The sequence below is a fragment of the Balaenoptera acutorostrata genome, chromosome 4 (assembly GCF_949987535.1).
Source record: "Balaenoptera acutorostrata chromosome 4, mBalAcu1.1, whole genome shotgun sequence".
NCBI lineage: Eukaryota > Metazoa > Chordata > Mammalia > Artiodactyla > Balaenopteridae > Balaenoptera > Balaenoptera acutorostrata.
This window is the reverse complement of record NC_080067.1, coordinates 96649816-96667217: the sequence shown is the minus strand read 5'-3', so window position 1 is coordinate 96667217 and position 17402 is coordinate 96649816. Positions and strand designations below refer to the sequence as shown.

The window sequence follows — 17402 nt, the reverse complement described above, 5'->3', positions numbered from 1 at the left end:
GTGATGTCTACAAGCTTGAAAATTTACTATGTAGTTCTTCCTTCAAATAATGTTAGAGGTCTGTTTTGATTTTTACACTAGGAGGCTCCACTTGTGGTATGCACAAAAACATTAAGTAGTCTGTATTAGATTTTTATCTACTTTTCATGTTAAACATTTTCATATTATTAGTTGTGCAACAGCACATTCCAAAGAGCAGAAAGACAGAACTAATGCTCATGTATCTTATGTGGATATTGTTGTTAATCCTGAGATCCATATATCACAGAATGGGTTGAATCCTTCATTCAATAGTTAGTTAAATACTAATGTTAGACCAGACATTAAGCTCTGCACTGTGTATGAGGAAAATAAGAGAGCTTTTGTCCTCAAAGAGCTCACTGTTAGTGAGAAAAAAATGTAAGCGATTATAACAACAATGTAATATATGCTGTAATACAGACATGCACAGGTTACTATAGAAACTAAGCAAAAGAAAACATCTTAAGTTGGTTACCAGCCACAAACAGTGGTTGATGACTTTTAAAAAATCGTTTTTTCCCCCCAATTTGTAAGTTGTTTAAGTGGAGCTTAGGAAAAATACAATTTGAAAACCAAGACTAATTGTTAAAGCAAAGTTATCCAGGATGTGTTAAACATTTGGCTTTTGTTTTATTGCTTTTGTTTAAGGTTCAACTTCTTGGGGCCGATGGTCTAGAGCAAGATGTTGGTGAAACTGAAGATGATGAATCACCAGAACAGCGAGCCCGGAGACCAATGAATGCATTTCTCTTATTTTGCAAACGTCATCGCTCCCTTGTACGTCAGGAACACCCCAGGCTTGATAACCGAGGTGCTACCAAGATACTAGCTGATTGGTGGGCTGTTCTTGATCCAAAGGAAAAGCAGAAATACACAGACATGGCCAAGGAGGTAGGTTACAGTGACGAGGTTTTATGGTGACTGTGAGCAACCAATCCTGTAACCCCCAGTCAGTAAATTTGGAGTCCGTGCTAAAGGTCTAGCAGCACGAAGGTGAATCCTTGAATCAAGTGTTAAGTGAAGACATACAAGCTTTGTTCCTATCCCTGAGTTCCAAGTCCACCTTGCAAATATTGGTGAGGTGCCAAAAGCAACCTATTACCAAGAAGTTTTTTCTCATTGTGTATATTCCACTGATTGATGTGGGGGATTGATTTTTATGAAGGTGATTTTATTTATTATGAATGGTTTTTGTTTTTAGTTTTTCTAGGAACCCGCTTCTGCTGTCAGAGAATGCCCATAGTAAAGATTGACAATATTAATCTAGTTCTGATACTGAATAGCTTTGTAACCATATCTAAGTCAATCTCTGGGTCTCAGCTTTTCTTTTCTTTTCTTTTTTTAAAATATGTTTTTAGAATGAGAAAGTTAGAGCAAAATTTGTATCCCTTCCAGCGCTAATACGTTTTGATTTCGCAATAAACGCAATTATCAAGAGATTTGCGTTGACTTTTCTGTAGGTTGTGCAGCATGAATATTTAAAACCAGTAAATGAATGAATGGCAGTGGAACAGGATGTACTGTGATGTGTGCATGCATGTAAACACTGTGTAGGCAGTAGTTGGTGAGAAGTATTTCTATGCAGGAAGGCTATTCAGAGAGGTGGGGCATTAATTCCAAAATGTGAGTAAATTTCTTGAAAAATTGTATTCTGGTCTGTTCCTAAAATAATCTTAAATTAATGTGAGTTCATTATGCATTTAAAATGTATTGTCTAATGGATTTAGCAAGTAAGGGGAAAGCAAAGCAATATCATTGTGGTTAAACTTGAAAGCAGTAATTCTGTTTCTTGAGTGTTGCAACTTGCAAATAATCTTGATTCATGCAAGCCCTAGCCACACAAACATTTGGTTAAGTTCTATGGAAAGATGAACCAGCAGGGGACAAATACAGAGTTTCAAGTGAGACATTTTATTAGACATCTCAGTATGTAGAAAAATAGTTCTTTCAATTGCTGTGGTTTTACTGAGTTTTTTAACAAGCTAAGATGGAACATAAAAATTTCTTATGCAATGTTCAGGGAAATTTGAATCCAGAGTAAATGATTAGCATAGTTGCTATGTGATTAACGATTACATAAGGCTTCAGGAATTAACTGTATTGTTAAAGACAGGATTTTAACTATGTAGAGCATCTAGAAAATTTAAAATCAATTCCAGTAACCTACATGATTTTAAATGTTGCAGGACATTTTCACGAGCATAACAGTAATTAACAGTAAAATTTTCCTAGTAAATAGCTTTAGATCCTTTCATAGTCACGCTTATATGATAAAACAAACAATTATCTGAAACCTCATAGGGAACTGCACAAACTTCCTATAATTAAACTCATGAGTTTGTTTTTGGATTACTGTTTTTGGATAACCTGCAGCCTGTCTCACGTATACTGTTTGCTTTTTCTTAAATACTGCTACTTTACAAACCAAATAGGTGGCCATTTTTAAGAGGAGGAAGCATTGTTTTCATACAGGAATTCCTTTACTAATTACTTAATTAGCTTCACAGTATTTGCCACTGTGGTGAGTAATGAAATCTAAATCTGATAAGGTGCCCCCCACTGCAAACCACTTCAAGTAGAGACCATAACTGGATCTTCCATCTCACAACTTGCCTTGTTGCTCTTATGAAATATTGTCTCACTTCTAGTACCAAGTGTGGAAGGTTCAGTTGCTTTGAAAATCCTTTATACAATTGGTTTCTAGGCATAAGTGATACTTGTTTCAACTTATTTACCAAATGGTTTTGAAATTACATTAAAGTACAGGTAATTGTGCTGGTGCTTTTTGTGTTAATATTGCAGCCTTAATTGAAATGTCAGTTTAATCAACAAAAACTTATTGGGTGGCTTCAATGTACCGGGTCTTAATGATTGTTAGTGATAAATACGGTCTCCGTTCCTCAAGGTCCCCTCTCTCCAGGCAGTCATTTTTAAAACTATTTTTATATGTGTAAACTTGTAATTTTAAACCCCCAATTTAAAATGTGTTCTCTATTAGGAACAAGACATAGTCTTGCAGCATAGTTTGCATGTGAGTGTAAATAGTTATGTGATGTTCACCAATATCTATTCTGTCATTACCAATTGAATGAGAAATACTTAATTTTTTCCATTCTCTTCTTGTTTTTAAAATATATTCTTAAAGTAATAATTAATACAACTTTGAAGAGATCATTTTTTTTAACCTGTTAAAACTTTCTCTGACTCTTCCCTTGCTTTTTGGTTATTTTCTATTTGTGCATCTGGTAAGAGGGCATACCTGTTTTGGGATTTGTTTTCGGTTTCTTGAATAATTTCCCAGTACTGATTGGCATTGTTGAAAAAATGGTTGAAAGAGGGTTTCATATTCTCTGATGAATCTCATTAGAGCAATAATTAGTTATAAGTAATTTAAAAAATACTGTCCTAAGGATATAACCTGGGTTCTTTTCTTAAATTCAGCAGTGTGCATGATGGTGCAGTGTTGTGGACATTCACAGGCTCTAGCTTCTTCAACTGCCTGTTAGGAGACCCAGAAACAGTATTATTTTTCCTTTTAACATTTTCCCTTACAAATATATGAATATAAGCCTGCATTTTTGACTAGGATATTGCTGGAAACTTCCACATGCCACTTAAACTAATAGTCATAGTTAATTAATGGACAGTCAATGTAGAGGATCACATATGTTGTCCTTCAGGTAGAGCAGAGTCAGTGCAAAGAAGAGGGGAGGACCTGGAAAGTTAAGGCAATTTTGAGTGACCTTTATAATACCCCCTCCTTTGGTTTTTGTAGGATCTGAGGCATGAGGCAGAATGCATGCATTTATTGATTGGTTCATTCCAGACTGGATGTTTTACCTAAGCACAAACATGTAAAGTCAGTTATCCCATTCTTCAGAGCAGGGATCTAAGGCTCTTTGGAGTTAGTATCTTGACCACCTCTACATTGGTGGAACCTGGGATACTCTTGCCTATTTGCCTCTAGCATCCTTTTAGTATATACTGCTCACTTTAGACAGCTGAGAGACTAGAGATTTGAGTAAGTCAGTCAAAAATGGTAACAATAACGTGTCGTGGGTCTTACGGGAAGAGTCTGCCTGTGCAGAGGTTGGGGTCAGGTTGGGGGTATTTCAGGAAGGGCTTTATGAAGTTGATAGAATTTGGCGTGGGCTTTGGTACAGGATTCAGAAGAAAGGCGAGGATAAGAGCAGATATGGAAAAGGAAGAACAATTTCAAGAACAAGAAAGTCTTACCCCAAGCCTGGGGTATTTGTATCAGAGTAACAGGAAACGATGATATAAAGGCAAAAAATCTTGAGAGACTGGCCTGAAAAGTTGGAAGTTCAGTTGTATGTCAATAAAAGAGCTGTGGAATTAAATGCAATAAAATACAGCTTGAAGGGAAACTGTAATAGCCTTTCGTAAATGTTGGTATCTGTTGTCGTCAGTAGTCTAGGAGAGATTATCACCACAAATCTCCATGGGGTCTTTAGTGATCAGTTCTTGCTCCATGTTTCTTCAAGATCAAATTAACGTATTCATTCCCTTGCTTTGATTTCATCAGAAATGTATTCTTCTCCAAAGAAGATTTACCGTCATTTTCTCATGTATTACTCTGAACAGTTTTTGTTAATTATCACATCATGCTTAACAGGATTTGTATTTTTACAAGAATGCTGTGGCATCTTTCATACTACTAAGCTAGAGCAGCACCACATTTATCCCCACATTCTGGAGAAACAAGTGTTACACAAAAGTGATTTCTAGGTAGATGAAACTTTGCTGTTTCTTTCAACACTCTTGTTTTATATATTTATCCTGGAAATTTTATGTAATATTTTGTTTAAATACTTCCTTACTTAAAAATTTTAGAATGCTTGTTGAGTTTTTTCAAAATTTCAACCCATTGTTTCTCTACAAGAATAATTTTATAATCTGTAATTTGGTGAGACCTTTGTGAACAATTGAGTTACAGTCATATTTTTATCTGTATATTAAATGATTCTTAACCCTTTTGTTCTTTTGAATTTCCTCTTTGCTTTTCCATGAGTCTTTCTTTTCGGTCCACCCTCAGCTGTCAGTTGACATTTTTTTCTTCTGTCAGCCACTTTGGACTGCCTCTAATGAAATGACTTTACTCTGTGTGGGGTTTTCTGAGTATCACTTAATTAGGGGCCCCGCCACTTTGCGGGGAGGTGGGTAGTAAAACCAAAGATTTGGGCTTCGTGTTTCCCAGTACTTTTTGTTTCTGAGACCTTTCCCATTCCTGTGTTCCAGATGTCAGGACTTCCTTACTATAACAAATATTCAAGTGTTTATTTTTGAAATAATAATATCAAGTTTTGAATATTGCTTTATTCTGCCCAGGATTCCATTATAAACATTTGACTCATTTAATCCTAAGAATAATCCCATGAGTTAGATATTATTTTCCGAAAGCCTAAGGATGAGGACACTGTGGCCCAGAGGACTTAAGTGACTTATCCAGGGCAGCAAATTAGTAGTAGTAGAGCTTGGGTTCTCATACTTGGCCTTCTCCATTCTCAGACCTTTCTGAGTTTCCACATCTATAAATTGTCAATAAAGATGCCTGCCCTCACAGGGTCGAGGTAAGATGCAAATAAGGCATTGTGTGCACAGGCATGGTATGAAGTTTAAAATGCTATACAAACGTTAGTTGTTCCTGATAAGCAAACTTAGGTTTGTTTGTATTTGTTACTTCTTTACCTAGTAATCTTTTACTGTTTTTATTAGGACCTGTTAACACGCTGAAGTGCTACTGAAATACAAAATTAGTCTTTGAAACACAAGAATCAACAAAACTAAAATGCATCATTTGCCCAACTTGGCAGATACTGTCCAATGTGATTAATAATCCCTAACAAAATAGATGTTCCATTAAGTGAGCTAACTACTTGATTTCAGAAACATCAATCCATTTGCTAATTGTTAGTAAACACTACCATTTAAATATTCAAATCAAATAAAATTATAGGGACTTTATAAAGACCCCATAGCTAATGATAAAAAAAATAGACCTCATAGTGAGTGACATATTGAGAATTTAAACTGAGTCTCTTAAAACTAATTTTTGGTATTGGTTTCAGATGTTAATATTTGGATTGATCGAGGGACCTAATACTCCAGTATCCTACAGTAAATCTTGATTACTTTGGAATTTGTGGTCATTCAAAGGGATGTAGGTAAAAATTAACTTTTGTACTGTTTGAAACATTGCAAATTCATGCCATAAACTATTTTTTAAAGAAAAGGTTTAAAGTGTTTAAGGAAATTACTAAACCTAAGCAAACACATTTTTTAAAGAAAACATTTTACAATTCAAATTAGTTAACATGAATTATGTATTCATACATTTTCAGAAATGTAGATAGTTTTCTTACCCAGATCCCTATCTACCTTTTAAAATGTACCAAAATTACATTTTAAAAGAAATTCTGAAATTTTGGGTACTTTTTAAATAGTGCTAACTGATTGAACTGACTTTCTCCTCCTTACCCAAATTAGGGAGTAAAATTGTCCTTTAAAAAACTTTATACGTGAAAATGAACTACCGTTGCCACAGTAATCCTTACAGGCAATTTAGGCAACCGTATCTGTAGCCAACTCAGTTTTTCCTTTATGACTTTTCTACAAGAGAACCAAACAATTCCCTGGTCACTTATTCAAGTCACTTTTCGAAGTGTATAGTTTTTACTGGAGTGGCTTTAACATGAAAGTTTTATAGGTTAATGTATAATTTGAAATATTTTTGTTCTGTTGGAACCGTAAACTTAATTCAATGTTCTGTCATATAAAAGTCTAATTAAATTTCCTTCCTATTAAAATATCTAGTAAGAAGAATTCAGATCTAAATGAGAAGTTTTAAAGTTTTGTGAGGGAAAGTTCCTAAAACTAAGGAAGTACAGATTAATGCCACTTCTCACATATCTTCCTCTCCTCTTCCACCCTGTATAATGTGATTTCTGCCTGCCGATGTGAAAAAGTACAGCTGTCTCAAAATTCATTAGCTGTCTCAAAATTTATTATGCTAGGGCTTCACTTAGCCCCCTGCAGAGTTCTAAGATTTAAAAGTGTGTTATAGCTCTTTAAAAATCAGATAATTCCTGTGTAATCTCTCCTTCATAATTCTGGTAGATTTTTTTTTTATCATGGTGATATTTCACATATTTGTACCAGAATCAGCTCTCTTTATTTGTATAGATATTCCCAGGGTCCCTTATTACTGGACCTCATCAGGGTTATCATTCTCTTTCACTCTGTTGAGAAGATCTAGACGGTAATAATAGCTAGAAATACTCCTGGACTTTTTGATACATCCCCTCCCCTCCAATTAGAAACAGACAATTGGAAGACAGTTAATAAGTACGTCTCTCCTTAAGGTGCTTTTTAAGATCAGATTTCCCATTCTTGTAAATGATCTGCAAAAGTATGTAATGTTGAGACCCAAGTTTTTAAAGATTAACATAATAGAGTGTTGTCTTTTGGTGTATAGTAATGCCATTGTCATATATGAAGTAGACAGAATACTGTGACAAAGGGTATGTATTTAATACCATTATTGAATAACAGTGATGTATTATCATTGTGAATGAAATGTGGTAGTAGTTGAGGGTGGACAGAAGGGAGCCAGCATTTACTAAGCATCTTGTGTAAGTCAGGATCTGTGCCTATAAGGTAAGTTCACTTAGGTTATCTAATCAGTTGGAAATTTGCAAAAATAAAATAAAATAGGAATTTTTATATTAATGGGAGATTTTAAAAAATCAGTGTTTTAGCAGGAGGCTAGTTACCTAGGAGATAGGGCCAGTAGCCTGTGATTGATGTTCTTGGAGGATAACTGAGCTTCCCCTCCCACCCCCAGCATGAAAGCCCTGCCTTGGGGATCTGGATGGGTGGGCCTGTCTCTTTGGTCCTTTCAGTCCTGTGCTGATGGATTTTTGCCCACATGGTTGACCAGCTTGCTAATACTTTCACTCAGCTATTTGCTTCAGACTATATGTAGTCTTTTTTCATTTCTCCCTTACTCAGCTTTCTCTGTAATCCCTTTCCTAATAACCTCATCACAACAAATGATTAAGCCTTTCTGTTGTCTCTTATAGCTGAATCAGAGCAAGTGATTGATGATGAGCCCAGTTCCAAGGACAGACATCCTCACACGCTGAGGGTTCTTCCTGCCTCCGCCCTCACTTGGTGTTCATACACTGCTTGTGTTGACCTGTATGTCTTTTCATGAATTTATGGCGTCTCCATCTAAGCTTTAAACTCTTTAAGGACAAGGGCTGTGTGTTATTCTTTTCTCTGTCTCCTACATTCTTAACCCTTTTGCTCACATATATACTTGATTGAGCTAATGAATGTTGTTTTACATCGAGTTTAAGAATCTGCAAGGTTAAAATTGTAATACATTTATAGAGCATTGACCCTCATAGTGAATTCTCAGTCACCATTTTCCATAAAACCTCACATACTCCAGGCGTTTCTCTTGCCTTTTGTTCTTCAACACATAGGTAGCTTCCCCTTTTACGGACCCTCTGCAAAACCATTTTTCATGCCTGAGCCAGGGGAAAGTCCGTGGACCATGTATAAGAAGAAGTAATATTTTGATTACTGGTTGTGGATTTTTGAAGGCAGAGACTCTAATTTATGCTCTTTTAGTCCCCAGTGTCTAACCAGTGTCTGTCACCTAGTTGATCCTCACAGAGTATTGAGATGGATATGGGTGGGTGGGTGGGTGGGTAGAATAAGTGCAAGAGAAAGAGATGTTTATGGTCAGTGATTGTCACTGCTTTATGTTATCTTCAGCACAGCTCCACATCATAAGTTAGTTTAAGCTAGCCTTTATTAATACCATCAGTGCTTTTAAAAATAGTTGATGCTGGTAATAATTCATTCATAAGAATGACAGTATTATCATTTTCACTACACATGTTGATTTTCATCAAAGCAAATTGCCAAGTGAGTCTTAGAAAAGGATGTAATATTTACTGGGAAAGATCTTACCTAGCAGATAGACAACATTGGAGGGGAGGAAGGGGACACCTAAGAAACAGAAGAAATCTGAAGGCTAGTGACATCCATCTGTCTAGTCCCATCCGTGAATTGGGACTTTTTTCTTAAAAAACCACCAAAAGTACCCAAAACTTTTAAAATTTCTTATGACACATATGTTAATTTGTTTGATAGTCTTTTGTTACATTATAGAGTGGTGACCTTTGTCCAAATGACTGTTCATCTGACAGACCAGCTCGTGTGCATTTTGCTGGGACAAAATAATGATGCATGTGCCTGCTGCTTTCATCTCACCCTATCATTTGTCACTTTCCACCTCCAGACAGCAGGCGAGGCTATTTGTCTGCCTCAGCTTAACATGTATATCCCCCCATGCATGTGAATGTGCTGGGATAGAGTACCTCTTACATTACATTGATACCTCCAAATTTATTGTTATGTGATGGTAAATTCTAGTTTGCATCTGGCCTTGTATCCCATTTTAATTATTTTTGTAGGAAAAGTAGAACTGTATCTTACTGTTTTTTACGCTTACCTTCCTTCCTCATGTACCTATGTATCAATATGCAGATGTACAGCTTTTAGTTAAAAAAAATTGATTATTCAGAAAATTTGAATTAAGGGTGATTCTTTGGGATGATTCTAAACCATTAACTACTAACATTGCATTATATTATTTACAGTACAATTTTCATTTATATGATTTAAAGTGAAGTGGTGGAAAAAGTTTGTTAGTTGGATTACATATACTTTTCTTACACTAAGCGTAAAGGAACCTTTTTTTTCTTTAATGAGTTAGATAAAAAAGCTATTTTGAGCTTACACTAAATTAATTTTACACACAGAGTGACCATTTTAAAAAGCAAGTTTAGGGGATTGAAAGAATTGTATTAATTAAATAAGGTATCTAGCAGTAATATAACATAAAATCATTGAAGAATACATGAAAAATACATTTTATCAGATAACATAACCATTGGCAATATAACATGAATAGCAAGAAATATATTTTTGTTTAATTATTGTCAGGAAAGGGAAAGAAATGGCCGAGTTGGGGAAAAGGGAGAAAACCACAGAAAAATGAAGGAGAAAGGAAGATATTAACAGTGAAGTCTGAAACCTCCAAGTAAAGACATACAGTTTGTGATGGATTAATCTGCAACATCACACATCACAGCTCTCAGCATGTTCACTTTTGAGATCACATGTGCTCATTACAAAACCCTGGGATGTTACCAGGTGCAGCTACACTTTTTAGATGGAAGAATTGAGGCTGAGAAAGGTTGTACAATTTGCTTAATGTCCACAGCTGGCTAATAGCAGAGGTGGGTTTTGAACCCAGGTCATCAGACTCTGCATCCAGTACTCTTTCTTCTACATGGACCTGCATCTTCAAAGAACTAAAAAGTTCTGCATCAGTTTGCCCTACCTTGTTCCCCTTTTCCCATTCGTGATCTTGGTGCTTTTATCCCACAGCTGATTACTTTGCTCTGTTAGGTTTCCCTGCATTTGCCTGTACAGTAAAGCACAGATTTAATTTTTAACATACTTAGCAAATTAAGCAGTGAGCAGAATCAAGTTACTGGCCCTGGTACTGACTCACATTTTGTAAGGTACTTGATACCTACGTTGAAATAGGTGCTGCTTTACGCACCACATTACGAATAACTCCCTTTTTCTACCAAGGTCAGGTAACTTTTTGGATCCTAAAAAAGAAAAAAGAAGAGGATTAAAAGATACAAAATGTGTTGCCTCTGAACCCTCATCCCACAAATGAACTTTCTAGTAGATAAATTCATGTCCTAGCTCTAAAGCCCTGTACTGAGATTGTCATTCTTCTACAAGGAAAGAACTTACTGAAAGTGTTTTTTTCATTCATTATCTAAATAGAGGAGTAAGGTGAAAGTACTAGAACATTTTCAATCTATGTGTTAATTAAAATATGTTATCTATTCTTTATTTATAGTATAAAGATGCATTTATGAAAGCAAATCCTGGCTACAAATGGTGTCCTACCACAAACAAGCCTGTGAAATCCCCAACATCCGCTGTCAATCCACGAAAGAAACTATGGGCCTTCCCATCTGACTCTTCAAGAGACTTGCCAAGCCCCAAGAAAGCAAAGACTGAAGAAATGCCTCAGCTTAACTTTGGGATGGCTGGTGAGTTTAGACACTAATTTCACCTGTTCTTTAAGAACAGGTCAATTCATTTAGGCAGTATTTTTAACAGATAATAGAAAGAGAGAGAAAAGCAAAATTTAACCAATAGGAAGCAATGGCAAATACGCAGCATAGCTTAAAGCTTTGGAGTATAACATACATAGAATGTGTACATGTAATATAGTTAAAGAAAGGAGGTATAGACCAAGTGGTTGAGTCATTACAAATATATGTGGATTCCTGACATTAACATTATGGAAAAGCAGACAGCAATGTGGAGATTGTCAGGAGCTCAGGGAATTTTATAATGTAACAAAATAGCTTACACACTCATGCACAGTATTAAGGTGTCCCAGTAAGCACCTTAGTTATCTTGGATACCTAAAAAACCACAGTTATGTAGATTATCTGAGGATATTAAACATCGAAGCCAAGAGTATGAACAACTCCATCACAAATCTGTGATGGATCTGACAGCTGTTTCTTAGAGGGAATTTCCATCCTGCCCTCTCTCTGGCCCCCATTCCTGTTACGGGCCAGGCAAATTTAACATTCCAGATGGTCCCATTTGTTATGAGACCTTAATACTCTTTGGGTGGTAAGGAATGCTACAGCATTTATTACCATGAAATAAAGCATTTATAGTCACCCTGCAAATGATTCTATCTTCCATGGCTATTCTAATACCGTAATCAAGAGAGGAGTTTTCCGGGATGAAATAGGGAGATTGGGCAGGATGCAAGCATTGAAGTTGGTGTTGAGCTATAGGGTTCCTGTTTCATTATTACAAGCAAGTTTTCTTTAAGATGAGAGCTCTGAACATTTTGCAAAATGGAAAGCTTGGGAATGGAAGTTAAGCAGTATTGTGATGACACTTCAGTTTTTTAATAGCCAGTAGGCCTAATGAGATTTAACAGTGCAGTGTGTGATTCATGGTATAACAAAGTGTGTGGTGATGTCATATATAAATCTAAGAAATGCAGTCTGATGCAATGGCAGCATTCTGGGGGAACAAAGTCTTCAGGTGATTGTTATGTAATGTCTGTAGTATAATTCTAGGTGAGCTTCCAAAATGATGCTTTTGCATATCCCAGAGGAATCAGAATAGAAATCTGTCCTTGTTTTAGCTGTTACTTTGTATAATTTTAGCTTCAACCCACTTGCTAGTAGTCTTGGTGAGCTCTCTAGACTCCCCAGATTGTGTCAGTAAGAGTCTCTTACAAAACATTTTATCATCAGGACCAAATAAGAGGATATTATGACTGGCTTCTAAATAAATTCCTTTGATTAGCATTTATCTTCCATTGCTTTTTCTCCCAGTTCTAAATCTAGATTGGTCTATGTAGGGTTTTTTGTTTTTTTGTTTTTTTTGCACACAGTGGCTCTTCAAAAACCAAAAGTAATTGTAGATAAACTACAGAAAGCAGTGAAAGATGTCTGCCTGTAGCACCATTTCTGACAGTTTATTAATCTACCTGTTATACCTACAAATTCAAAGTGGGACCTAGACTTCAACCAGGATATTTACAAGTCAGCTTTTATTTTTTATTTTTTAAAATTTATTTATTTAATTAATTTATTTATTTTTGGTTGGTTTGGGTCTTCATTGCTGCGTGCGGGCTTTCTCTGGTTGCGGCGAGCAGGGGCTACTCTTCGTTGCAGCGCACGGGCTTCTCATTGCGGTGGCTTCTTGTGTTGCAGAACACCGGCTCTAGGTGCGCGGGCTTCAGTAGTTGCGGCGTATGGGCTCAGTAGTTGTGGCTCGCGGGCTCTAGAGCACAGGCTCTGTAGTTGTGGTACATGGGCTTAGTTGCTCTGCAGCATGTGGGATCTTCCCGGACCAGGGATCGAACCCGTGTCCCCTGCACTGGCAGGCAGATTCTTAACCACTGTGCCACCAGGGAAGCCCCTACAAGTCAGCTTTTAAAAACAGCATTCTTTAAGCAAAATACAGGAAAGAAGGAAAACAACTTTCTCGCATTTATCTCATTATATATAAGGGCCTGTGACGGATGTTGGAAATCCATGATCAGAGCCCTTGTTAAGCTAGTGTATAGTGGATAACGTTGGTGTGATGTTCCTTTTTAACACAATGAAAGCAAATTAATTTGCCTTTAATTGAAACTTGGTGCTTAGCTGTTTAAATCTAAGGGATACTATAGGGCTTTTAGAGGCCAGTTTATGCTTTTCCTCAACATGGAATCTCATTTTGTTTTGTTTTCCCAATAGTCCTTGTCACATGACATTTTGCATTTTGAATAACCCCAAAGCAGTCAAGTGTATGATTTCCAAGGAGGGAAGGCTATGTAGAATTTAATTTAGTAGAAGCCCTCTCGATGAAGGGAAAGCATGCTATTTATATAAATATATTTTTGATATATCCAAATAACATTATATAAGTATAAATTAATATAAAAGATGATGATTTCTTGTCTGTGTTTTAGCATCTATACAGCAAAGTCATATTGGTATATAACTTAAATAAATTATCATGGAAGTATGTTCCTATTTTACTTTATAATTTGAACTAACACATTTTTATCTTTATTAGAATGCAGTTATGCAAGCCTCCTGATCTCTAGAATGGCAGCTGCAAAAGTATTTAGCTGCCCAAAGAACCAAAGTACACCTTTACTTTCTGCTAAATTCATTTCTCTCTCCGATTTTTATTTGCCAATAGATTACGTGTCTCTTTTAGCAGCCAAAATAGTTCATAAACTTAACATTTAATTAAGGATGGACTCTTAAAACAACAACAAAGAGTCTTATTTCAGCAAACCAGCTCATGTTCCTCTGTGTATTCCTACGTGGCTACCTTCCAATATGGACCTGTTTTGTGACCACCTGATTGTTTGGTGACATATTTTCCCCTCTACTAAGCCGTTCCTTCCTTCCTTCCTTCCTTTCTTCCGCCCTCCCTCCCTCCCTTCCTTCCCCTCAGATTCTTTTTTCAAAAAAAATTTTTATTTTTTAATTTGACTGTATGTAAGATGTAGTCAGAGTTGCTTCATGAGTTCCTGAGACAGACAGTATTCAAAGATGTACTTAAGGGCATATCTTTAAACAAAAAAATCAAAAAAGAAAGAGAAGAGAGACACCTTAATGTCTTCAGGCAACACTATGCCCGATCCTCATTTTGAATTGTAGAGAGATTACTAAAATAAAAAGTGCATTTATTGAGGACCAATATACACTGGGATAAGCACTGACTTAGGCAGTTTCAGATATGTTAGTTCATTGAAGTTCTGAAATTTAATTCATTTAAGACAGCCTTAAAGTCTATAGGTTTCTTATTGTCTGTACTTTCCTTGTTTAGATATAATCCTGGGTCATAGATCTACCAGTTTGCTTTCATTTTCTCTTTCTTTTTCTGTTGATTATTGAAGGAATGAAAACAAAGACCTTTGGTAGTATAAAAAGGGTTCATTTTCAATGTTAAAGGTATTTCGAGGCCTTTCAAGGAAGGGCCTAACTGTACCCCTAAGATTTAAGATGTTATAAATACATCATTGTTTAATTTAAATTTGTTTTTGAAAGTTTTAAAGAAAGAATATTTGAACAAAGCCCTCTAGATTTTTGGAGTCCCATTTGTAAAATATCTCCCTGTTCTCTAGTTCCTCTGATGGCCTTGTTCTTTTTATCAGCCCTGATATCATGTGGCAGAAATAACAATTTGAGAATGACAAAATCTCAAGTTTCTTAGAAGACAAGTATAAGCACTCTTTCATTTAAAAAAAATCCATCCAAACTCACCATGCAGTAAGGAAAGAAGCATCACATTAGGAGATAATTCATGTTATAAACAGCTGTGGTATTGAAGAAAGTATTTTGCTGGAATGGTGGACAACAGTAGTATTTAAAAAGCCCACAAAAGTATGAGTACTAAGCACATGTACCCCAAGTTTTTCCTTCATAAAGAGTTTCAGAAGTTTTCTGTAATAAGTTACATGTCGTTCTGTTGGATTTCTGATTGCTAGTCTTTGTGAGTATTCTTTTTCGACTCTGGATTATATGTACTTCATGGTTATGAATTGATGATTTACTTGTTTTTGACTTATTTAGATCCTACTCAAATGGGAGGCCTGAGCATGCTGCTTTTAGCTGGAGAACATGCTCTTGGTACACCAGAGGTAAGTGGTCCCTCATCCCTCTCCACTCTGCTCCTGCTGGGGGTTGAGAACACAGACATTTGTGTTCTGTTCACACTGTTAGTTCTACAGTTTCACTTTTTGCAGCTCATGAATAAACTCTGCTTTTAATTGTTTTCATTAAGATCTCTATGTGCATTATATCGTGCCTTGAGGGTAACAGAGTAGGGTACATAAACCCAAAAGGACACAAACACAAGTCAGATGCAGATTTGCAGATTTTGAGGTTCCCTGAGCATAGGAGTAAGACTTGCAGTGTACAGATAATTAGCATTTGCCATGACTGTGTCATGGGGTCCATAGGGTGGATCCTATGATTCATTCATTCTATTCATAACATTCTCTGCTTTTGTGATGTTCTCATTAGACTTGCTAGTGAAAAGATGAGAGTTAAAAAAAGCATGAAACTGTCAGTCTCTCTGGTACCTGAATAAATTCAAACTCCTGTTTTTGAAAATCAGGAAACATGGCATTCCAAGATTGCTTATTTTTTAAAATGGAAAATGAAAAGAGACCCAGGCCCTTATGACCTTGGTTTCATTTTTTATTCCCTTGTATTGTTATTGGGCTGTTTTTGCTAAATATTTTTAAGTATGGTTTTGATAGGCAGGTAGTATCTGGTAGCCATGCATAGTTTGCATTTGTGGAATTCCTCTATTTTCCAGACCCATTTAACAGAGGCCAGATGCAGTGACCTGCAGATCATATTATTTTACCAAACTCAGGTCCTTGAGCTGGAAGTTTTTCAATCCCCAACCAGAGTTGCTATTTAGGACAAAATAGCAATTTTATTGCATATATATATTTTTTTTCTTTCTTTCTTTCTTTTGTTTTTTAAGTCGTGTGCGTGCTATATGGATTACAGTTGAAGTCTATTCAGATAATCGTTTTAGAGGATACCACATAAGATATTTACATCACAAAAGGTTTTTATTATTTACAGTTCATATTGGGGATCCATAGTAGTTGACCATATGTTCAATTTGATTTAACTTTTTATTTCTATTCAATTCAGTGTAGCAATAAATGTGTAAATTTGGTGGACTGATAGTTATTTACATTGTACTAATCTTTAGCTAGAAAAAGTAAACATGTCACTTTGTACCTTTGCATACTCATTATTCAGCATGTTTGTACTTCCGCACACAATAGCCTTCTCTGGCATCATTTTACTTTCTAACACATGGCTGCTCCCTAATAGCAATCAGACTAACTCTCACTTGGGTGTAGAGTATCCCAAGCATGTTCCCACAGGTGAACGTTGGAGTAATAATGCACATTTGACCTTTCAACACAGTCTGACTCATGATTTCCAAGAATACACTGTATTGTGGAAGTCAGTATCATCTTTTCTAACAGATTAGATAATAATGGAGTTTTCTTCCCAATATCTATTAGCATTCCTTTTAACTTTCAGGAAAAAATGTAAACAAATAAACATCTAAGAACTTACAGATAGATGCTATCTATCTGTAAATGCTAGTCAAAGAAAGGAATACTTTTTTTTCTTTGATTAAAGTTTGTCTCTTGGGCTCTTTTTAGTAAATAGCTCTTCTCACAGCTTTTAAGGACAGCAGAGTTTGACACAAGCAGTTTAAACCATGCATTGGTCAGCCTTCCATTTCTGATGAAGGGGAACTGTTTTGAAAGTTCTCAAGCTAAAGAAATAAAGTTAAATGGCTTAAAGAGGTAAACCGTACAGGAGAAGGGAATTTATGCTAAGGAAGAAGTTGCCAGCACTTAGGTCTTTAAGAACCACTTCTAAGAATACAACTCTTTCTTCATAATCCCTACTTTTCATCTCAGATATATTTAGGTCATTATTGAAAATAATCTTGAGATACTGAAATAATAAAGCAGCAAAATTTGTATAAAATAATGCTGTCTCTAAATATAATTAGTTTGAGAGTATATGTCATAGGTATCAGTAGATTTCATTTAGCACCTAATTTCTATGCAATATCTTATTCCAAATATGTAGACATGGTCATAGAACTTTGGGGGCTTATGTACATTGGCAGATGACAAATACAGTGAATACATACTTATATTTTTAAAA

General features: G+C 35.8%; 1 protein-coding gene across 8 annotated transcripts in view; it reads left to right on the top strand.

The window, feature by feature from the left end:
- BBX (BBX high mobility group box domain containing) overlaps positions 1–17402 on the top strand; it is a 284858-nt gene that overhangs the window by 189968 nt on the left and 77488 nt on the right. For all 8 annotated transcript variants that reach the window (XM_057545012.1, XM_007187142.3, XM_007187145.3 and 5 more), the window contains 3 exons: positions 670–912; positions 11000–11195; positions 15258–15325. In XM_057545012.1, coding sequence (XP_057400995.1) covers positions 670–912; positions 11000–11195; positions 15258–15325 — 507 coding nt within the window. The remainder of the gene's footprint in view (positions 1–669; positions 913–10999; positions 11196–15257; positions 15326–17402) is intronic.